The sequence below is a fragment of the Phaenicophaeus curvirostris genome, chromosome 2 (assembly GCF_032191515.1).
Source record: "Phaenicophaeus curvirostris isolate KB17595 chromosome 2, BPBGC_Pcur_1.0, whole genome shotgun sequence".
NCBI classification, from domain to species: domain Eukaryota; kingdom Metazoa; phylum Chordata; class Aves; order Cuculiformes; family Cuculidae; genus Phaenicophaeus; species Phaenicophaeus curvirostris.
In genome coordinates this window covers 101,322,920-101,346,676 of record NC_091393.1, presented here as the reverse complement: position 1 = coordinate 101,346,676, position 23,757 = coordinate 101,322,920, and the positions used below count along the sequence as shown (strand labels likewise).

Here is a 23,757-nt window from a genome sequence, read left to right as displayed (position 1 = left end):
TATTCAAAGACGTATTGTACCGCTCTCTAGAATTATAGAATACTGACAAGCACAAGCAAACCAACCTTAAGTTTGTATTGTGGGGTTGTCAGGTATAACTAGAGATTCAGAACCGTGATTTCCCTTGTGAAGTAATGATTGATATTTTTGTGTATGACATATATACAATGGATATTTTCTTCCAGTAAAAAAGTAATTTTCAATTTCATATTAGTTATGCTTACACTTAAAAAATAAAAAATAATAAGGATTAAAAAACTTCCAAACGTTGTTACACAGTTTCTCAGAGTTAGAAGGAAGAAATAAAACCAGGTTTAAATAATAACAGATTTAGTTAGTGCCCTTGCATGCACCATGGAAGGAAAAAAAAATCCTCATTGATGATCATTGCAGTTACTTTTGCTAATATTGTAGTTTTAACATGTGTATTTCCTATTCACTGAACAGGTTTTTAGTCTATGTAATGCTGCATTATGCTCTGTCCTGACAAAGCTTGTTTGTAATCCTCGTTTGTGGTCTGTTGTTATGTGGACGCATTCTTTTCTCTCTCCCAACGTCGCATGGGACAGGTTAGCAAGAAAGCCAATAAGAGCAGGAGAAAGTACGAAAGTACAAACCCAAACCTTCCATTTGCATCCTTACTGTGCGGTGGAGTCCAGAGTAGCAAGCATGTAAGAAAACATATTAATGCACTTCTTTCCATGCTTGCATGCACCTATAATTGCTGCACTATATTTTTATCTGCCGTAGTAAGATTCTCTCTTTACAGTGTATGCTAACCATCTTAATAAGGACATTTGAAGATTAATGTCAGTACTTGTTACTATGTTATGAAGAATGATTTTACATGATCACAGAAGAGCTCTTCAAAACAAATGGAGTTGAAATAACAGTTTTGGGGCTCGGTTAGGCAGTAATATAAGTTATGCAGCATAACATATTATTCTGCTGACTTACTCTTCTACATTACTTGTCTGTGTCAAAAATCTCTGTGAAAGTTTAAGTGGTTTCTCTCAGGCATTTTCTCCTCTATAAGGAGCCTTCAGCAACTTCAATACTGTTAATATTTTAGCTGAACAATGTAGTTGAGTTGATATCTCAGCTTGGTTCCTCCAAAAGCAATAATCTTTTCTGGCCCAGTCACCCATCTGACCCATCAAAGAGGCAGTGCAGGTCACTTAAGTGAGCAGGAGACGAAGCCCACGTGAAGAAGAGAGAGGAAGTGAACAGATTAATTTGCCCAGATTGTCTAACAGCATAAGTTGTCTTCCTAGCAGCCGCTCTGCTAAAAACACTCACAGACCTTACACAACAGACCCTTGTCTGTTCATTGCCGCTGCAGAAGATACTGCAGGAACAGACCCCAGGAGTACTGGAATGTTCAAGACTGGGAGACCCTGATAATGGCAAATTGCTACTCCATAATCTCACCTGGGTTTGCCAGCATGCAGAAAGAGCTGGTTAACCTGAGGTTAAGTATTCAGGTACCTCACTATTTACCAACACAGCATGCAAGACATTATCATTATTATTATTATTATTATTATTACTATGCGCTGGTTGCAGTTCATTTTATGAAAAGAGGTGCACTAATGTCACAGAAGACTAGAACAAAGAAGATTAATATAAAATTAAACTTTTTTTTTTGGTGGAAATTAATAACTTGATCTTTCTTACCAAAAATAGACAACAGTACTGTGCTGGAAAAATATTTTAAGCTAGGAACTTTAAATTCACAGAGTTTTGTGTGTGGAGCAAAATGCCAAGTTTTTCTTTTATGGCTATTTCACTGCCAGCAATGAAATAGGGTTCCTGAGCCCCAGGCCACCCTGTCTGCTTTCCTTTCAGTCAGCTTCATCATCACTGGGTTTCTCTTCTGAATCATCACTTTCATATTCCTCATCCTCATACCCAAAGGAACCCTCCGCTTCAGGGTCAGACTGACCTTGTTCACACTCATGGGACTGGTCAGACTGAGAGCTGGGTCTTGAGTGATCATCATCCTCCTCTTCCTCTTCTTCCTCCTCCTCCTGGGAATGGCCAAGAGGCAGGCCTGCACTTGCTTCCTGTTCCTCATCCTTGTTCTTCTCCTCCTCCTCTTCACGGTGCTGATCAGAGGTGGGACTGGACCCAGTCTCCCCTGCATGGCGAGGCTGTTGAGCATCAGGGCTGGCTCTTGCCTCTTCCTCATCCTCCAACTCACTTGACTGGCCATCCTGCGTGGAGGCTTCTTCACCTTTTCTCTTCTCTTCCTCGTCACAGAACTGCTCAGAGTGAGGATTACTGTCAGCTGCTTCCTCAAATGCTTCCCTTTCTTTCACTTTATCCATGACAACTCTGAAAAGACAATTTGCGTGTGTGATTTTATTTTCAGGCAAGATGTTTTCCAGTAGGTTTTAAAGGCATACTGCCCTCTAGTAATCTAGGGCAAATCCCTGTGTACTTAGCTGGGGTGGAACTGGTGAGGAAAAAGGGAATGGGATGACACTAGAGTCTCCTTTCATGTTAAGACAGTAACTCAACAATATCACTTAAATATTTAATCTTTTTTCATTTCTACCTCTTTTTATGTCATAACACCTGAGGGATATTGAGTAATATTTTCTATAGGGCTTATTTTTAAAAATCATCAAAAGTAATGAAGAACGAAGTGACTTACTAGCAACCTCCCAGAGTATTTTGTGAAAGGAACAAATAAAAAAATTTTTTTTTCATTTTTATTTGAAGTGCATGACTTATCCAGTGCTCTCCTCTGTTTTATGAAATAATATCTAATTCAGGAAAAACAATAAAAAATATATACTAATGCTAACATTAGTAAAGCTAACTACATAGTCAAATATTTACCTGGGAAATAGTACAAATAATGAACAAAACCCCCAAACCTATACATAAAAAATTACTGTCTAATTACTATGTATGTAGTGGCCAAAAAAATAGCCTTCAGTAATCTCTACCTTTCTCTGGCAGGGGTGGAGTTACTAAAATCTTCAGCACTGGAGCATTGTAGCGATTTGGTTGTTTGTCCTTTCTTTGAAACAAACTCTGGGCACAGCCCCAGCGCTCTCAGTCTGTTAGAATAATGCTTTTCTGCAGCTATTCTCGCATTTTTCTGTAGGAGAATCACAATGGTTATGTGTTATTTAAATGCATTAAATGCTTGTCTTTCGATACTTTTGTTTATTTATATTCATACTGTTTCACTAATTACATCTGACAAGTCAAATGAACCTTTAATGCAGGTAAGGATAGCAAAACAATGCCTGGAAAGTTGATACCAACTTTTCCTTCCCTGTACTAGTTTAAAGTGTTTACTCCCTGTGCCCACTGGCTAATGAAGAGCTATAAATCCTGTCTGTAGCTACTGAGCGAGAAGGGGGAAGATGTGACCTGTAGAAAATCACATGTAGTCTTCCCAGAGTTTCTCCCTTATCCCCTCTCCTTCTCTGTGTTCTCTTTGGGAGCTGCTGCTCTAAAGAGTAGTGTTGATTCACCTTCTTACAGTGCTTTTTAACAAATTACATAGATGTGTATCTCTAGCTCTGAAACCAAGAGTGGAAATCCTGTTTCTCTAGGCAATATCTGAGTGAGGAGGACTTGTTCTTCAATCTACACAGATGCTCCTGTTCTGCAACAATGGCAGACCAGGAAACCCACACAGGCAGAAGGGACAAGAGAACTTGTCATAAAGCCACAACTTACTGTCTCTCTGGCAGTGTCCACACTACCAGCAGCACATGGCTATACTGAAACAGAGAGATAAAAATATACTGCATCTGAGCTTCACAGTAGACACAAAGAATACTTGAGTCTTCTTAATGTTTCTTTCCCAATTTAAACCTGTCCCAGTTCGCTGTAATTTTTTGTTGTGTTCAGCGTTAGTCATGTTGCAACTGAATCAGACAACACATTTGCAACAGCCGTCTCAGTTCTCTGTGCAAGCACACCATGAATCCTTAGTCACAAAAATTAGTAATAATTATATGGAGATCGTAGAATCATAGAATGGTTTGGGTTGGAAGGAACCTTAAAGATCATCCAGTTTCAACCCCCCTGCCATGGGCAGGGTCACCTCCCACTGGATCAGGTTGCTCAGAGGCTCATCCAACCCGGCCTTGAACTTCCCCAGGGATGGGGCAGCCACGACTTCTCTGGGTAACCTGTGCCAGTGCCTCACCACCCTCACAAGAAAAAAATTCTTCCTAATATCTGACCTAAATTACCCCTCTTTCATCTTAAAACCAAGATGGGGCAACCGAGGTTAAAACGGACAAATATTGGTCTCAGAAGTACTTGTCAGATGCCTTTTCAAAATGTTTGACTACAAATGTCTTAATCTTTTCTTCAAATACTGCATAAGAAGTAATACAGAACCAAGACAACCTGAGTGACTCTTTCAAAAAGCAGCGGCCTTTGTTTTACTCTTTCTTTCATTTCTCGCAACTCTTGTAAATATTCTTGCATTCTCTGCTTCTCATAATCCCTAAGGGAAATAGAGTATAAGAGAAATTATTATTAATTTACAATACAAGAAGAAATCTTCTACAGTAGCTGAAAGTTAAATTGCTTATAACAAGCCACACGTTATTTGACTTAAAGTTATATAAAAGGTAAATTATTTTATGGTGGTTACTAGGTCTGTGAGGTATATTGTCCCATTTTCACAGCAATTGCTTGCTTTTAAGTACTGAACAAAACTGTCTGAAGCAGTCCTGTTGGATAAGCAGAGAGGTCCTGGCTAGTAAGGGGCTGAGTTTGGATTCTGTTTTTTTTGGACACTGAGGTGTTTTCCTTTTAAATTTGGATACCTAAGGTTTTTAAATGCTGACTCCATACCAATATTCTGGTTGTCCTAAGCAAAATTAAACAGTTTGAAGTGACTGATGAAATGGGAACACAGCGTAGGAAATTACTATCATTAAGCTCATTTACTAAACTCATTAAAAATGAGTACTTTAAGGTGAAGTTTGATGATGAGAATCTTGCTGCTTTACCAGTCTATCTCACAAGAGGGGAGGCTGCATTTTGGGTCATAGCACATTTCTTTCCTAGTTGGTTTGTCAAGGGCCCAGTCAACATAGCAGGATGATGAAATTGTTGATTCATCAATTGAAATGATCTCAGATCAAAGTTATCACCGGATAATCCAGGCAGCATGAGTCGTAATCCTCAGTGTGTGATGAAGACACCTCTTTGTGATGTTGCCTCTGTACGGGTTCAGCTCTGTCATTACTGAGCCAGACACTTAAGGGCAAGTATGAGAGTTCAGGGGCATTCTACACTTCTGATGTGTCTTTCCCTTCTCATCCTCTGAATTTCCACAACATGCCTGTGCATTAAAGCAAGCTAATCACCGTTTTGAGGGAGTGAACTTCATTGTTGCTACTTGCGTGATCTCTCAGGCGGCTTTCTACAAACCTAATTATCTGTTAGAAGAGCACTTAAAATAATGCACCTTATTACCCAGCCTATGCTGAAATAAGCATTATCAAGTTAAGCACTTACACCAGCCTTAATGCATCAGCACTAGGGAAGTAATCTTGCTTTGTAATAGCATAATTTTAGGTGCAGACAAGAATTAAGCATAAGCATTATACAATACTCCTGAAATATGATTAAGCTAAATACTGTAATAATGTGAAGTTCGCTGTTGAACAAACTCAAATCAAATCTGTAAGCACACCCACTTTCTCAATCCTCCACCTTGCTACTGTAACTCAAATTGTTTTCTGCTTCTGTCCTAGAGTCAGCAGATCATCTGCTACAGGACAATTAAGTTATAGGGCTCCTCTTATTAAGTGTCTGCTGGTTGTGTTACAAAAGAAATTGTGCTTAATCTCTGACTCTAACAAAATAGTTAGAAGGGACTACCTTTGTTGACTGCATCTCTGTCCTGGCCCTCCAGAATCCTGTATAATCCCTGTAGACCACTGCTTCTTCCTAAGTGTGCTTTGGCTTCAGCCAAGCTCTATGCAGTGCTACAGACTAGGAGAAGTCTGTCTAGAAAGCTGCCTGGAGGAGAGGGACCTGGGGGTGTTGGTTGACAGCCGACTGAACATGAGCCAGCAGTGTGCCCAGGTGGCCAAGGAGGCCAATGGCATCTTGGCTTGTATCAGAAACGGCGTGACCAGCAGGTCCAGGGAGGTTATTCTCCCTCTGTACTTGGCACTGGTGAGACCGCTCCTTGAATCCTGTGTTCAGTTCTGGGCCCCTCACCACAAGAAGGATGTTGAGGCTCTGGAGCGAGTCCAGAGAAGAGCAACAAAGCTGGTGAAGGGGCTGGAGAGCAGGTCTTACAAGGAGCAGCTGAGTTGTTGGGGTTGTTTAGCCTGGAGAAGAGGAGGCTGAGAGGAGACCTCATTGCTCTCTACAACTACCTGAAAGGAGGTTGTAGAGAGGAGGGTGCTGGCCTCTTCTCCCAAGTGACAGGGGACAGAACAAGAGGGAATGGCCTCAAGCTCCACCAGGGGAGATTTAGGCTGGACATTAGAAAAAAATTTTTCACAGAAAGGGTCATTGGGCACTGGAACAGGCTGCCCAGGGAGGTGGTTGAGTCCCCTTCCCTGGAGGTGTTTAAGGCCCGGGTGGACGAGGTGCTGAGGGGCATGGTTTAGTGTTTGATAGGAATGGTTGGACTCGATGATCCAGTGGGTCTCTTCCAACCTGGTTATTCTATCATATATGATTCAGCTGCCTTTGGGGGAGGTGACTGATAGGTTGGCACAGATGTATGCCAGATAGTCACTGACTGCCCACGTGGCCGAGCAAAATGCTTGCTGTAATGCTGCTCCTGGCATATACCAGCTTACACCGCTAAGCTACTGCCCTTCATGCTTTTGGCATGTGAGAATGGACGTGCTTCTGTTTCTGCTGCATTTTCTCTTTCCAGTCACAGTGCAGCAACATAGGTGGTGACTAACCATTCCAAAGTTTGCTGGTGGAACAATGTGTGGTGCTGTCTCACAGTTGATGCTGTGCTATTTCAGCAACTTTGCTTACAACAGACCAGTGTTTAAAGTCTATTAAGGACAAATCCCCAGCTTTATATTTTATCCATAAAAAAAAGAAGAGACACAAGGAAAGGGAAAAAAAGAACGAGGAAACCTTATCTGTCACTTTTCAACTCAAAGCCATAAAGACAGTCCTAGTCTCCACCCTCATTTCAGAAAGATCTCTGTCCTGGACCATGTTCTAAATGCCTTAAAGTTTAGCAGGGTAACTTGAAAGTTGCTAGTCCCAGCTATGAATCGTGTAATTGTGTGTATCTCATCATCATTCACCTTTATATTGTCTTGCCCTGCTACTGCCAGTTACTAGCAATTTGCCTGGAAATCAGGATGCGTAGTTGCTGTCCAAGAACCCTGCTTATGCATGAAGCAACAGGAGCACAGCAGCCAGTACCTCTCACCATCTCCATGTAACAGTGCCTTAAATGGGCAATACTGCTGCAATACCATCATGCCAAGGCAGATTATAAACCTCACTAACAGCTCATTCAAACACGACTGACTTTTTTTTTTTATATAAAATTAAAAGGAAGCAGAAATGTTACATTAGCAACAAACACAAGGTCAGGCAGCAATTCTGGACTTAGATCAGCATCAGAGAGCTGGAGCCATCCCGAATGCTAGCTTACAGCACACTGAGAAGGCTCTGATGTTTTTCCCTGTGTGTTACTCTTTTCAGTTGTGTAGAAACAGTCTCTGAATTTGTATCTCTTCTAAAACTAACTTTGGATCCCATTCGTTCCTGGTTAACTGCAGATACCTGTGCTAAATTAAAATAACATTCCTGCTCTAATTTTCCCTTGTAAGTGGAGACCTGCTGGGACGAAGTGAGTTGTGAAATGTTTGCTACTTGAGGAGACAGCTAGTACCACAGTCCTACCACCATCTATCAGTCCAGCAGTGCAAGGGTGGTCAGTAATTATGCTGTTCTTTTTGCTCTTTAGTTGATATTTCAACTAAGAAAATATAGGATTCTCCTGTTAGATAATCTATGATTCTATTAAATGGAATATGTAGATTGAAATCATTAAAACATGCAACAATTTCCCAGCTCAAATACTAGATTTGGCCCCTTTTTTCACTGGTGGCTTGTACAGTGTATAATGTATCAAATGTGTAATTAAGTATACTTAGACTATGCTATTTCTTACATTGTATGTTTAACATACAATGTTTAACATACAATGTAGAATTGAGAGGTTCAGGATTCAGGGGAATCCAACAAAATACCTGAATGTTTTTAATTTGGATTTAGACATCTGGGCGAGGCTCTGATGGGGGTCATTGGCCTCAGCCCGAGTTGATACAATTTTCTGGAGTTTTTTTGTTCTTTGTTTCTGCTTTGTTTTCTTCCTTTTTTGTTGTTCTTCCAGTTTTCTCTTATCCTCAAGTGAATTCCTGGGTGAAAAAATAAACTAAGGCTGAATTAATTTTAAATTGAAAATAAGACTTTAAGGGAAGCTTTGGCAAAGGAAATTCAAAAGAAAAAACAGGGTGAAAACAGGGTTGGCATAAGAGAACACAAGGTGTGTGTCATTTTAAGGGATTCAGGCTTATCCTGGGAGACAGCAGTCATCTGTCCCTTTCTTGTGGGTGTTCTGAGAAATACACTCCTGTTTCTTTAACAATCATAAATACTAGTTAAGTAAGTCCTGTATTTAAATATTTGAAGTTTTATATTCTAATGAAGCCCTTATATTAATGTATTAAGCCATATAGTCACTGTATGGAAGAACTGACTACACAGGTAGAAATACAAAAAGAAATCTACTCATAATGTGCACATTAAATGTAAAGCACTGCCAAAGTAGTCACCTTATGGCTTGTAGCCGTTGTCTTGTGGATTCTGTGATTTTTGGTGATTTAGACTGGGCACGTCCTGAGAGACGTGAATTTGTGCTTGTGTTCCTCATTTGAGGTTTACATCTCGGAGATGCATATGGCCAGCGTGTTTCTTTCAACTTTTCTTCATCCTCTTGAATGTCCTTCAAAATCTTCCCCTTGTTTGAGGGAATATATGGAGTACGAAGATCGAAAGGCTCACAGACTGTAAGGTGTTTCACTTGCTTTTGTTGCAGGAGGCGTTTCTGAAATTTCTGGTGTAGTAAGTCAAAATCTGGAACGCTTGATTTGATCTTGGGTTTATGTTCTGTTTCCTTTGGTTCAATGCAGTTGTGTTTCTTCCTTTTATTGCTATTTGTTAAAGCCAGCCTGCTGTTGGGTACAGATGAGTTACGTAGCAACTCTTCAGCTCTCATTCTGATCCTGATTTCTCTGTATAGCTCTTCCTCCTTTAGCCTGTCATTAACAGCTGGACTATAAACGCATTTAGGAACTGGTTTTGCTTTGAACAGTTTTGTTTTCTTTTCAGGTGCAGAAAGGTCTTTTAACTGCATTTTCCTAATTTCATTCCTTTGCTTCTCTCGTTCAATGAATTTAAATGGCCTCTGAGAAGCCAACAGCTTGACTTTGCTTCTCTCTTTCACAGATTTCCTGCGTTCTTCATTTCGTTGTACAATTTCACGGTAGAGTGGAAGGAATACGGCAGCGGGCACTGGGTTAGCTCGGAATTTTTTCTGACACTCTGCTTCTTCCTCGAGCTGCTTCTTCAATAAGTTATTTTCCATTTCCATCTGTGATTTTGATTTGACATTCTGTTCTTTTTTTTTAGCTTCTCTGAGAGTCATCTGGAAAGGCCTGGGCACTGTTACTTTTGGTGACCATGCTTTCTCTTTCTTCCGTATCATTCTGAAGGCTGGTGAGCTTGGTAAGCTGTGTTTGGTGCGGGAGATGTAGTCTTCCACAGAGAACCCATCCCACATTTTTTCAATCCGTTGCTTAGCAAATGCAGATGATCCAGTTTCACTACTATTTTCTTCAAATGCTAATTCTGAGTCAGTCCCATCAGATATAGTTGAGCCTAAGGGATCGCTTAAGTCAGAGTCTGAAAAGGATTTGTGCAAATGTAGAGGTTGATACAAGCTCTTGTCCCAAGTTGGCCTTTAAAAAAAAAGGAAAAAAAGTGAGTTTGAGACCAGTTCAACATTGATGCAAAGCCAACAACTTCCAGTTTAAGGTATCATCATTAGAACAAAATGAACAGTGCTGATGGGGAAGAGAAGAAGGGACAAGAGAAGCACATTGGTCACTCACAGCAGATCGCAGTTTTAAGTAAGTGCTGATCGTGACCAAGTCAGCCCTTCTTAAGGAAAGGCATTGTGCTTTACTGAATGTGTTGCCCAGACTCTGCTGCACACCAACTCATAAATCTCAGTCTTTTAGCAAGGTGAGGAAGTACTTTTGTGATTAAAACTAACTTTTCTGTGATTGTCTGCTTAGAGGAAATGGAGACAGTAACGCTTTCCAGAGCCAGGAAAAGACCTGCTACTCTACAGATGTCTGCAAAGCAATTGAGAATGATATGAAAGGTACCATCAAACTTACCTACAACAAATGTTAGGAGCATTTTTCTTGTCCAAGGGTTGCACTCCTCTTAAATATAGTTTATTCCGATACATAGTTTTTAATTTTGCCATGGTCTCCAAGTGAGCGTTCTTCAACTCTTTTAGCTTCAAGTAATATTCTTGATTTGAACTGTATATTTTGGAAAAGTCTATCCACTTGTCAGAGTCTCCATTTAGAGAGAGGGCCTGCTCTTTGTTGGTATTTGAATCCAACTCAAAACCATCCTAGAAGAGATGTTTAAAATTTTCTGACTGTTAGAAGAAAGGGAAACAAGGTTCTTAATTCTGCTTTATCCTAATTAAATCTAGTGAATGACACAGTAATAGCGAATAGAGATACCTGTATACAAATGTTAACACAGAGTTACATGGAATAATCTTATAGTGTAATTATTTATATTGTAAGGGTCCTATTTAAAGCATATGAAATTCCTAAGTCTGTCCATGTAATCAGCATATTTACACCAGGAATTATGATCAAAAGGACTTACAAAAGAAAAAAGTTTAATTGTTTTATAAAGTGTATTTTTTCCTTGATTACTATGCAGATCTGAAAAGCCTTTAGTTAAAAACAAAACCACAACAGAACCTTCTCTCTGCCTCACGCTTTCATAAGCATTCTAAAGTCTGTAAGTTATAAGATATCTATATCGTATCTATTAGTCATTAGATATCCTGCATGTAAGTATTTATTCCTATTTCCATAACCTACTGTGCAATGACAGGAATTCTGCACTGTGTATAGTTCCAGTACTGCTTGGCAGCTTGCAGCTCTGTGCAGGTAAGTGTACTCTTTAAAATATTTTCAAGGCTTACACAAGCTAGAGAAATTATTAAACCCAGGCTACTCTGCATTAAAAAAGGTGTCCTTTATGTTATTTTTAAGCTCTATGTTTTAAAAAATTAGAGCACTAGTTTCCTTAGCCCAAAATCAGAGCAGTACATTTGCACACAGAGGTATTTTTAACAAGCTTTGACATTCGAACATGAACTCTCAGTTGTTTTCACTGCAAAAATCTCTTAACTCCTGTTGTCCACAGCACAGTGACCACGTGCCACAGGAGTTCCATCTCCAAAGCAGCGGCCTTAAAAAGCCACTACAGAATGCCCAGCGAAAGGCACCATCCACCCTTTTGGGAATCTGCTGCTTTTGACATTGTGTATAAACTTCCTGGTTCAGTTCTCATCTGCAGAATGATCCGACTGCTTTCCTGGACCTGGGCGACAGCCGTTCTTCAATCTGCTCTTTAAACGCTGGGTGTAACAAGCTCATTAAGAGATTAGTGTGTGTGTCTGACTGTGTGTCAGTGTGATTGTGTGTCTGTGTGTGCCGATGCCCATGTCTGTGTGTGTCTCCTGTGTCCTATAGTGCAGCCACCGGTGGTCAGGGGACAAGAACCCGTAGGGGTTGTCTCGGGCAGGGTGATGGGCTCACCTTAACCTGGCCTGACCGCTGCGTCCCCCTGCCCCAGACAGGGCAGTTCACACCTCTGGACAGGGCCGTGTGGCACACGCACACACACACGCAGAAGAACCTGACAGATGGTGCTGCTGTATGGCCCATCCAACACTAATCTCTTAATGAGCTTGTTACACCCAGCATTTAAAGAGCGGATTGAAGAACGGCTGTCGCCCAGGTCCAGGGAAGCAGGCTGGATCGTTCTGCAGATAAGAACTGAACCAGGAGGTTTACACACAATGTCAGAAGCAGCAGATTCCGAAAGGGGTAGATGGTGCCTTTCGCTGGGCACTCTGTAGTGGCTTTTTCAGCCCGCTGGTTTGGAGATGGAACTCCTGTGGCACGTGGTCACTGTGCTGTGGACAACAGGAGTTAGCGATTTTTGCAGTGAAAACAACCGCAAGTTCATGTTGGAATGTCAAAGCTTGTTAAAAACACCTCTGTGTGCAAATACACTGCTCTGATTTTGGGCTAAGGAAACTAGTGCTCTGCCTTTTTAAAACATACGCACACACACACGTGCACAGACACAAACATGTGAAAATTAATTGATAAGTTTTGCTGTGGCTGGTTTGTATGTTTAATTATCTTATCATATAAATCTGTCTTGTAAGATGTAGCTATTTTAGGCTAAGAGGTAGCCTGTCTTAGGACTGTGAGAATCTACCAAGATGCTTAGTTGCCTTGTAAGGTGCAGCTGTTGTAAGAGATAACCTGAAGGGTGTCTCCGGTTATGCTTGGATAATCAAAAAATTAATGAGCATTCTTTGAAGATTTATATGGTTCTTTGTCTAAAACTAGTCCATATACCCACTGCTTTCATACGATGTGATGACTTTTTAGAAGAGCATCCGATTCAGCGCTGAATTGTAAAATAAAAATATTATTGCCTCTGCTTTGAAGACTTTGCCCTTTTCAGTAATTCACCAGTGAATGAGTGTTTCTCACACACACAGACATGCAGACACACGTGTGCAGACACAGACACACAGACACACATACATGCACACACATGCACATGCCAGCAGTGTGCCCAGGTGGCCAAGAAGGCCAATGGCATCTTGGCTTGTATCAGAAACGGTGTGACCAGCAGGTCCAGGGAGGTTATTCTCCCTCTGTACTTGGCACTGGTGAGACCGCTCCTCAAATACTGTGTTCAGTTCTGGGCCCCTCACCACAAGAAGGATGTTGAGGCTCTGGAGAGAGTCCAGAGAAGAGCAACAAAGCTGGTGAAGGGGTTGGAGAGCAGGTCTTATGAGGAACGGCTGAGAGAGCTGGGGTTGTTTAGCCTCAAGAAGAGGAGGCTGAGGGGAGACCTCATTGCTCTCTACAACTACCTGAAAGGAGGTTGTAGAGAGGAGGGTGCTGGCCTCTTCTCCCAAGTGACAGGGGACAGGACAAGAGGGAATGGCCTCAAGCTCCACCAGGGGAGATTTAGGCTGGACATTAGGAAAAAATTTTTCACAGAAAGGGTCATTGGGCACTGGAACAGGCTGCCCAGGGAGGTGGTTGAGTCCCCTTCCCTGGAGGTGTTTAAGGCACGGGTGGACGAGGTGCTAAGGGGCATGGTTTAGTGTTTGATAGGAATGGTTGGACTCGATGATCCGGTGGGTCTCTTCCAACCTGGTTATTCTATGATTCTATATACATGCACAAGCACACGTGTGTGTGCACACACAGACACAGGCACACACACACAGACCCTCACGCACACACAGACCCTCTCACACACACACACACAGGCACAGACACCCCTTCTCCCCCGCTCCCCTCCCCCGGTACCTGCTCGGGGCGCTGTCCCGGGGCGGCGGGGGCGGCCTCGCCCCGCGGGGTCAGGGCGGGAGGCGGCGGGCCGGGGCGCGTCCGCATCGCGGCGCTCGGTCTCGGTGCCTCGGCGGCGCTGAGCCCCGGGGGACAGCGCAGGACGCGAGTCTGCACTCGGAGCTCCCCCCTCACCCACCCGCTGCCCCCACGGGAAGGACGCGGCCCTGCCGGAGCCCCGCCCCCCGGGCTCGGGGAGCGCCGGGGCCGCTGGGCCTGGAGGGAGCGGCTGCCCGGGCTTGGGGCCTGCGGGAAGGCCGGGGAGGGGCTCCCTAGCGGGGACAGCGGGGACGGAGGCAGGGGGGAGCGGCTGCAGCCTGAAAGAGGGGAGGTTTAGATTAGACATACGGAAGAAATTCTTCACCGTGAGAGCGGTGAGGCAGTGGCACAGGCTGCCCAGGGGAGCTGTGGCTGCCCCAGCCCTGGGGGTGTTCAGGGCCCGGTGGGATGGGGCTTGGAGCAACCTGATCCAGCGGGAGGGGTCCCTGCCCACGGATGAGCTTCATTTTAAGTCTTAGCAAGAACTGGGAGCTCGCAATGGTGAGGAACGAAACCTTTAATCCAAGTTAATACCTAAACTAAGGGATCCTTGCTAGGTCTAATTGTGTGGGATGAGGCATCATTTCGACGGCAAATAGTTTATGCAGAACATTAATGCCTAAATCGATTACCTATTTATTTATTTTTTTAGTATTTGCATTATTCTGAATGTTCTGCGGGGCTGTAAGTGACAGGGAGGTATTTCAGCCATAGCTAGTCCAACAGAAATGCGAGTTTGAGAGGCATGAAAGAAACAATCTCTCCTTTAAATAGAGAGGAGTATGGTCATCAGTATACCACTAATGAAAATGAAAGGGTTAATTCAAAATTTCGGGCTTAGAACAAGAAGTTGAAAAATGTTTATTCTAAACTATGACCTGTAATGTTAAAAACCGATATTAACTCTGAACTGAGTGAATTCTGGGGCGGACAGCATTTTCCCAGTGACTGAGAACTCATTAGAACTCATGAGCATTACAGCTCCCCCTGATAAAGTGACTCCAGCTAACCCCCCCTGCAGTGACATGAAGGAGGGGGCCCTTTTCCTTCTGCTACCAACAGATTCTCATGTGTATTCTGTAACTGTACTTCTCAACCAGTTTTGGGAAAATCAACTACTCCAGGAGGGCAGGAGGGGTGTGTGTACTGCTGAAACTGCCCCAGTTCCACTCCTGGGATTTTCCTAAGCAGAACTGGGAGTTGGAACACTGCTATGATGGAAACAACAGCAAGAGCAGTTACAACTGTGTCAGAGAACACCAGTTATCCAAACCCAACTTTAAATAAATCCCTATTACTATGACTGCAGCTAGGCTTAGTGACACTATCCTGGCCTTTTTAGAGCTAGGTTTAGTTTTAACAATTGTGCCAAAATCTGCATGTAAAGACTGCCCTACGTAGCACTCTGGATCAGAAATCACTGCAAACCAGAGACAAAACAGCAAGGAATATAGTTTTAAGTGCTATCATTGCAAAAATACTTGCTTGCTGTAGCCATAGCTAAGGGAAGTAACACCCCTTCTTTTCAAGAAGCGGCTCTAAGCTGGCACAATAATGGAGCGCAATTCTAAAAGCTAATGAGTTGCTGTTAAACTTTACAGAACTAAATAGGAGGATGCAGCACAGAAAAGCAAATATAACATAAAAAAAATTTATCTTATTTCTACCAAAATTATAAAGCTGAAATTCAGGGAGACTACTGCATGTTTATTGATAAACACCATTTCCTTTTTGAAACCGCAAGTTTTATTAAATTAACGTGACAGAAGTACAGAAGCCTTCGTGGACTTGAGAACAATTCACACAGGCCGCAGACAATCCCAGACTACAGGGAAAGAGCTGTAGGGGACACTCTCCTCCTTCCTTTGCTCAGCTTACCGCATGTTCACCTGCAAAGAAGAGTTCAGAGTCAGGCACAAGCAGTCCACATGACACTTAACAGTTACTTCCCATCTACTTGAAGATCCTGACTTTTTAGTCACTTTAAAACAAAATAATATGCATTATGAATTTTAACAATTGCAGTTATTAGAAGGCCAAATGGCCTAAATAGCACGTAAACTGAGAATACTATCTTTTGAAGCACTATAAATTAAGAGAATAACCATCCTGGGGCTTGTGAAAAAAAGATCAGACAGAACAAGATGCAAACACTGCTCACCACATCATCGATCTTCAGAATGCTGCGCACAGTTTCTGTTGCAAGAGTCAATGCACTCAAGGACACCAGCAGTGGCTGGACAACCAGCTCCTCCAAGATGTTGGAAATGCCACCCTGCAAGAACAAATAGCCTTTATTTTGTGCAAAGCACACGCCAGTTATATTTAGGAAGTTTTCTTTTAGCAGAATCCTGGAAAGAACAAACTCTGATTTAGACTATGAAATAGCTTGTACTCTTCTACTGCCAACAGGACTATTACAGTACACAACTTCTCCTCCAAGCATCTGACATACCCAGTCAAAACCAGCCGAGAAAAACATAGTTACGCCAGCTTAAACATGGTGATGATTTAAAAGAAGCCATCCCACTGTGCTACTTTAACATATGAGCACTTCCACTGCAGAGACTTTCTTAACGCACCTATTTGGAGCTGAAATATTTTTTCTGAAGAGATACACGAAGCTCCTTGACGTGTGGACAGGGCATTTAAGTGTCTGCGATTACCAGCACTGAGATAGTATTAAAGCCTCAGAGAATATGCTATGATCCACCTCAATACTAATTTTAGGGAGAATACTGTTGCGAGAGACAAATTCGCTCTCTCCTAGTTCAGCCCTACTGCCAAGCATTTTCCTTTTAATGCCCAAGTGTTTTTTAAGTGCTGCTATGCATATATACAGTTCCCTGTTACCTTTCTGACATTAATGCCAGCTGTTTTCTCCCCTTGAGCATGTCTGTTTCTCAGTTCTGTTACTGTCGAAATAGGATTGAGGCCTGCGTTTTCAGCCAGAGTAGACGGTATGATTTCCAGTGCGTCTCCATACGCACGGACACAGTACGACTCCATGCCCTTCAAAGTGCGAGCGTACTCATTCAAACGCAGCGCCAACTCTATCTCTGGTGCTCCACCTCCTGCAATTAAAGCTCTATGGACAGAAATCAGAAATAAAAACTCATTTAATGTAAGTCCATAAATTATTAGCTTTCTGTATTATTAATACAATTATTCTAACTAAACTGACACATTACCTTTTCTTAACTAAGCATCTTATGACACACAGGGCATCATGAATTGAACGCTCAGCTTCTTCTAGAACAAGTTTGTTGGATCCACGTACCACAATAGTTACAGTTTTTCCAGGGTTTGTGCAGCCTGTAATCTAAAAAATGAAGCCAAATACTACGAGTTAAAAAAAAAGGGGAGGTTCTACACAGAACAAGACTTCAGTTGGTATTTGCAAGGTCTGTAACAGTACTGACATCTGGCTAAGCAAACCACTACACTTCCCAAGGCGGTGGGCTACTCAGACATCAGTGGTAGGTACTGAAATTTAAACTATTAAAGCCAGCAGCTGTTATTAAAATAATTGGCAGGTGTTAAGTAGGCATTAACATTTTGTCTCTCACTCACCTTTATTAGTTTCCCAGAACCGTTCAAGTTGACCTCCTCTGCCAGCTCAGCAGAGCCCAGCATGTCAGGAGTAAACTGGTCAATGTGAGCAACAGGCTTAGTTCCAATTGTCTAAAAAAAATAATGGGGGAAAAAAGTAATCCAGAGCTGTGCTGCAAAGTCAGTAAACATAACGTGTACCCTACTGCACATTACAGTAAAATGTGGTTAGGACTATGGCTTTTACATCTGTCCCCAACCTTGCTAGAAATGCAACTGCTCAACAGAACAGACATGATTTTTAGGAACTGTCTATTCTTACATTACAGTCAAAACATGAAAGTGATGAAGTACTACAGTTAACTGGCACTGGCTGGGTACTAAAGTCTGCTCTGAAACTTCAAACACCACTGCTACTTTAACAGCCATTTACAGAACTCGCTTTACCTTGCATATAAATTCAATGTCATCTCGTTCAATGTCTTTAACCACCATGATCTTCATTTTATTCAGAAAATGGAGGGCTAGGTCACCAAGAGCATCCCTAAAAACAAGAGGGAAGTAGTCAGTCCGCAGAGCTATTTTAGTAACTGGACCATGCCAGCCAGTGGCTTGCTTCTTACCGGCAGTGCTGGAATTTTTCAGGATACAAAATAGCGATGTCATTGAACTCAAAATACACACAACACAGTACTTTCTAAAAGGGCAGTCACTGTTACAGACTGTCTGAGACTGCCAAGTATTCATTTTTGGCCTCAAATTACCAGGTATTCCAAACAATTCCAGCATTCCCCCAAACACAGACAGTAAGCAATTAAAACACTATTAACGTACCGCAGAATAGACTTCTGAATCAGCAGCACATTGCATCCAGCCTTTTTGATTTGCTTAACTAAATTCAGAATATAGGCTCTCTCTTCACGCAGTACTCTGTCCATTTGAGCATAATCAGAAACAACTATTTGGTTGTCCATCTATTTAAAAAAAAAAAAGGCAGAAAGAAAAACAAGTATTATGAAAAACCGCTGACTTTAAAAGCAAGCGGCAAGATGTTCCACATTCTGTAACTTAAGAGCCTGTGATTCTAAGCAAATAAGCATGACAGTCAAGTATGTCTTCTCATTAACTTTAAGCTCTTTAAGAGTTACCAGTACCCAGACATTATCTAGCAGACCCTCGTTATAGCTGTGGGATAGAGCTGACATTAGAACATCTTGAAAATCGGTGTTATCATTACATTTGCATCCTCCAGCACTGAGTAAAAGGTTTTGCTCTAGTCATAGTTTTCATAGTTTAACTTACATCTGTCTTTGGAGCAGATAAGCAGAACTGAATTAGCCCAATTTTGGCTTTTTCCACTCTGGTTACACCAGTATTTGCCACCTTTTGAGTGAGGACTAGTCCTTCAACCAGTTCACAATCATCAATTGTGCCTCTAGAAACAAAAACAATTAATGACTTGAGCGCTCTGGGAAGCCAATTTCAGAGACAATCTAGTCACAAGTTATGTCTTACCCCAACTTCTTAACAATTTTTATATCTCTGAGGTCCACACTACTTGCTGTACTTGGGTCAATCACCTTCATCACTGCATCCACACTCATTGGAGAAAGTAAACTAGAATACTGACACACAACCTAAGGGATTTAACAGTAAAGAAAAAAAAAGGTTAAAGATTCAACACTGATAAAGTAATTTCAAAATAATATTGTTGCTGTATTTTGAAACAAACCTGTCTTTCCACCCCTGTCCACCAGTGAGATGTTATAACATGGTATCTTCTTGAGGGCTCCTCTCTTTAAAGGAAATAGCAACTACACTGCTGGGAAAACCTATGCTTAGGGACTTATTTTAATTTCTCTTAGAATCTTAAGACAGGACCTTTGAAAACTCCCCAGGTTAAGCTGCTGGAAGGGAAACTAATGCATTTCTCCAGACTTCAATGCTGGTTTAGGAGTTTCTGCTGCACAAACAAGAACTGTCTACTCAAATAGCTGGCAACAGGTCTCTATCTCACTTGATTTTTCTGTTTCTGATGTTTTCAGTTGAAGCTCATTTTCACATTTACAGTCAACAGCTAAGATCACTAGGTATTCCATACTGAAATTGCTTTGATTGCTTCAACTGAATCTCAACCATGGCCATCCGAAAAGCCTGCCCCAGAGAAGGTAGCCGGTGTCTGAAAACCAACCACACCTGTAATGCGCAGGGTATTCTTACTAACTGAGCAGTAGCACGGACTGGGGAATGCTGAAGGCTCAGCTAGTCTGGAGGCAGAAATTCATACCTTTGAATTCAGTGAAGTAGTTGCACTGTTCAACAAGGTTTCTCTGTCACTCAGCCCAACTGGCTGTGCCATGTTGGTCAACACTTCAATTCCTTTATTCAAAGCTTTTTGGAATGACTCAGAAATGATGGTTGGGTGAATTCCTGAGGATTGTATACAATAGTTGTTAGACAGTCAAGCTTTCAAACCAATGGTTTTGGTTTGGTTTCCCACCCTTACCCCTCACCCTCTCTTCTTTCCATGTTAAGATTAGAGACTCATATCAGAATTAACTGAAGACATTTTCGCAAAATGAGTTCTTGAAGAGTTCATGACTTCCCTTACTACTTTGCAGCGTCAAAGCTCAAGAAAAAAAAACCCAAAAAACTATAAAATTCCTGATAATCTGTCCTCACAGGCAAGTAGAGCACATTTCTCTGCAATGTCTTAAATCCCAGAAACATACCTTCTCTCAAAGCTTTCTCCCTGGCATTCCTAAAGCTGCCACTGCTCAGGTAGTGCCCGCAAGGAGCCTGATAGTGATTTTATTTCTGATTATCAAAGACTGTTTTCCCACAGTTCTGTATCAATTCCCTCGATTCTCCAGAGTGTGTGATAAAACCTTTATGTTTCCAAAGCAGGCAGCTTACGTGAAAACAGGGCAAACGTGAAACAGGCATCTTGTAACTACCTTTTATGGCAGAGGATGCCAGGCTGCTGGTGCAGCAGTACAGCCAGTTCCAGCAGAGGAAGCGATCAGAAGTGAACCACTGCTAGGGGCCAGAAAGACAACACAGAGCAAAACCGCATGTTGAGATGAAGCTGCACTAAGTAAACTGCTAACGAGTCCAGATCTGAGACGGAAAAGAACTCTGGAAGTCCAATCATCTTTGTTCTAGTTCCAGTGCGCACAGAAGACTAAGTGCCAGACAGCTAAAAGAGCTCCTGAACTGCACAGAAGACAACTATAAGAATGCACCCTGAACTAATGGAACTGAACCTACACAAACTATTGCTTTCCATAATTCATGTCTTCTCCTGATCAGACTTTCTCAAGGTTCTTACACTGTAAGGGATGAGACGTAATTCACTAAGTATAAAAAAACTGTAGAATCACTGGTCCCAAATTCCATTTATACCGTCTTTACACCAGCTGTCTGTCCATGAGAGCAGTACAAGTGTAATCAAGGTGAGTTTCCACCAGGAAACATTCAACACTTCATCTACCCACTATTTCCCATATCAACAATAACGCATTCAATTAAAAAAAAAAAAAAAGCTAGCCAGATTCTTAATCGAAAGTAGGACATGAGTGAAACTGCAATGTGAAGACTCCAAGTTACCTTTCACGTTTAAAACGGAAACAGTTACTTTAAGCTTCGTGATACATGTGCAAGCAGATGAAGGACTTAAATGTATTTAATATAAAACCATGACCAAACCATATTTACCTTTTTGAAGAAGTCTGGAACAGGCATCCAAAAGAGCTCCAGCAATAACAACAACAGATGTAGTGCCATCACCAGCTTCAATATCTTGTGCTTTTGACAGCTCCACCAACTAAACGACAAATTATGGCAGAAGTTTATATGTACATAATGCTGCTTAACTGCAAACATGGACAGTTAGAAGTCAGTACCTTCTGCTTTACTTTGCTTTCCATTGTTGTGCACCTATTTGGCTGAGTACAACTATGCAACAGATCTTCAGAAGCAAAGATGCTTTCCTCCCAATCTTAAAACTGGATCACACTTATGTAACAGGTCTGTCTTTCCTTTACTTTTACAGGCCACAGGAAGCCCGGTTTCACTTCCAGCCACAATCAAATCTCAGAGGTCCACACTAAACCTCTTGACAGAACAGGCTACTGATGCTCAGACCGCCTGACCATAAAGCAATTCATCCTCTTCCTTCTTTCTCTTCTGTCCTAGCAATTAAGGAACATCTCTGACTTTCTTAGTTAAGAAATAAAGGAATACTGTGTGAAAAATAAGTCCTCTGAACTTTTATCTTACAATCAAAGTAGGTAGTCCCGGAACATACCCCATAAGATTTCTCATTTTATCACTAGTGTGTAATGCTCCTCAAATTCACACAAAACTTTACTACCCTTCTTTGTCCCCGAAATTAAGCTCTAATTAAGCAATGGGAAAAAATACTTACCATTTTGGCTGCAGGGTGCAGAACCTGCATTTGTTTCAGAATAGTAGCACCATCATTAGTGATTGTCACATCTCCTTTAGCATCCTGAATCTGAGAAGTAAAGGACAACATAGTTCTAATCAGTGGCTACAACACTTTAGTTTAATTTGATGATAAATGTAAAATATATTTCCTGATATTATTTCTAAAGCCAAGATGTGTATTTAGTTCACGCTTTCCCTTAAATAAATGAGATCTGGAAAAGATGTTCAAGGCAAAAAAATGACATCTTATCAACGTAAAACATGTTCTCTTTACAGCCTCGCCCTATAAGCTTAGTGTTTTAAAAATTTAAGTTTAAGGTTTACCATTTTGTCCATTCCCTTTGGTCCAAGGCTTGTTCTAATCGCATCGGCAACAGCTAGAAAGAGAAACAAGTATGTTTGCAAGTTGGTCTAAGAAACTACAAGCATTTACTCCATCATTCTAAACATCACTCTCAACAAACGAGGACCATGAAGATGGTCAGGGTGCTTGAGCACTTCCCAAATGAGGACAGGCTGAGAAAGCCGGGAGCTGTTCAGCCTAGAGAAGGCTCTGGGGAGACCTTACAGCAGCCTTCCAATACTTAAAGGCAGCCTCTACAGGAATACTGGGAAGGGGCTCTTTATCAGGCAGTGCAGGAATAGGATGAGAGGAAACCATTTTAGTCTAAAACAGGGAAGATTTAGTCAGATATTGGGAAGATTTTTTTTTTCCTAGGAGGGTCATGAGGCACTGGCACAGGTTGCCCAGAGAAGTCGTGGATGCCCTATCTATGGGAAGTTCAAGGCCAGGCTAGAGGAGACTTTGAGCGACCTGATCCATTGGAAAGTCTCCCTCCCCATAGCAGGGGGCAGGGAACCGGATGATCTTTAAGGTCCCTTCCAAGCCAAAACATCCCATGATTTCTTCAGAAAAGAAAGCATCTCCCGGTATCAGCTCAGTACTGCCCATATTAAATCATCCTTAAGAGGAGAAAGACATAAAAGCCTGGAGCGTCAGTACTGTGTCCCATTGCTGCTTTTCAAGCTCATAAAATCCGATCACTTAACTAGAACCATTTTAAAACCGAGTGACAATAGGAAAACACCACAGCCCAACGAACCCGAGCAGTGCGAGTGCCAACCCCCAGCCAGAGGCCCCCCCCGCCACGACCCGCGCCTCGCCGGCCGCGCCCTGCGATACAGCCCGCAGGGTCCCCTCCCGCTAGAACCACCCGGAGCTCGCAGGGCTCCCTGGGCCGCGGGGAGGGGGCAAGAGCCGCGCCTCACCTTTGCCGGCGGCGATGTTGCTGAAGCGGATCTGGGAGGGTTTGTCCCGGTCCTGGTAGGTGCCCTTGGCCCGGGTCCCAGCCCCGCCATGGGCCTTGGCCCCCGCGTTCTCCGGCATGGCGCCCCCCGCCGCCGATGGACACGGATGAACCTCACGGACGCGGCCTCACACGCCGCGAACCTTCCAGAAGGCGCCGCCGCCGCCCCGACGATCGCCTCCGGATCCTGCCGCGCCGGCGCCTCGCCTGACGTCACGCGGGCTGCCCTGCCGCGCGCCCGCGCCCCGCTCCCGGAGCGGGGAGCGCCAGACGTGCAGGCGAACGGCGCGGACGCCTAAAGCAAGGAGGTGCCGGGGGCCTCGGGGATCCCCGCGCGGCGCGGTCCGGGCCCGAGGGGGGCGGTGAGAGGGAGCGGGGCGGGCGGGGGGAGGAGACACTCATTCTCTAGTAAAATACTGACAAGGACAAAGCCTTTGAAGCGGAGGCAATAATATTTTTATTTTATAGTTCAGCCCTTCTAAAAAAGGCATCACGTCTCACAAAACTAGTTTTAGACAAAGAACCATCTCCATCTTCAAAGGATGCCCATTTTTTTTTTTTGATTATTCAACCGTGTCTGGAGTCTCCCTTCAGTTCTCTCCTACGACGGCTGCATCTTACAAGGCCACTAAGCATATCGATACATTCTCACAGCC

The 23,757-nt window shown here is 42.7% G+C and overlaps 2 protein-coding genes across 2 annotated transcripts; both read right to left on the bottom strand.

The window, feature by feature from the left end:
* Positions 1 to 1,548: 1,548 nt before the first annotated feature.
* On the bottom strand, positions 1,549 to 15,288 carry FAM161A (FAM161 centrosomal protein A). Its single transcript, XM_069851533.1, has 8 exons — positions 15,276 to 15,288; positions 13,713 to 14,068; positions 10,452 to 10,696; positions 8,823 to 10,007; positions 8,238 to 8,405; positions 4,384 to 4,483; positions 2,958 to 3,112; positions 1,549 to 2,337 (listed from the first exon to the last, which is right to left on the bottom strand). Exons 1-8 carry the CDS (start codon positions 15,286 to 15,288, stop codon positions 1,845 to 1,847), a joined length of 2,715 nt encoding a protein of 904 aa, XP_069707634.1. The 3' UTR covers positions 1,549 to 1,844.
* Positions 15,289 to 15,513: 225 nt separating this feature from the next.
* On the bottom strand, positions 15,514 to 23,281 carry CCT4 (chaperonin containing TCP1 subunit 4). Its single transcript, XM_069850167.1, has 14 exons — positions 23,064 to 23,281; positions 22,119 to 22,171; positions 21,772 to 21,861; positions 21,060 to 21,168; positions 19,630 to 19,772; positions 18,858 to 18,979; positions 18,645 to 18,777; positions 18,177 to 18,316; positions 17,790 to 17,886; positions 17,364 to 17,474; positions 16,982 to 17,112; positions 16,644 to 16,878; positions 15,952 to 16,065; positions 15,514 to 15,679 (listed from the first exon to the last, which is right to left on the bottom strand). The coding sequence occupies exons 1-14, from the start codon at positions 23,179 to 23,181 to the stop codon at positions 15,665 to 15,667; spliced, it is 1,611 nt and encodes a 536-aa protein (XP_069706268.1). The 5' UTR covers positions 23,182 to 23,281; the 3' UTR covers positions 15,514 to 15,664.
* Positions 23,282 to 23,757: the final 476 nt, after the last annotated feature.

Coding starts and splice junctions, on each gene's coding strand:
- FAM161A (XM_069851533.1), bottom strand. Junction 10,697..13,712: donor CGGGACAGCGCCCCGAGCAG/GTACCGGGGGAG, acceptor CATCTCTTCTAG/GATGGTTTTGAGTTGGATTC. Junction 2,338..2,957: donor TCCACCCCTGCCAGAGAAAG/GTAGAGATTACT, acceptor TTGTCTTTTCAG/AGTTGTCATGGATAAAGTGA.
- CCT4 (XM_069850167.1), bottom strand. CDS start 23,181: ATGCCGGAGAACGCGGGGGCCAAGGCCCATGGCGGGGCTGGGACCCGG. Junction 22,172..23,063: donor CAACATCGCCGCCGGCAAAG/GTGAGGCGCGGC, acceptor TTCTCTTTCTAG/CTGTTGCCGATGCGATTAGA. Junction 21,169..21,771: donor TGCACCCTGCAGCCAAAATG/GTAAGTATTTTT, acceptor TTTGTCGTTTAG/TTGGTGGAGCTGTCAAAAGC.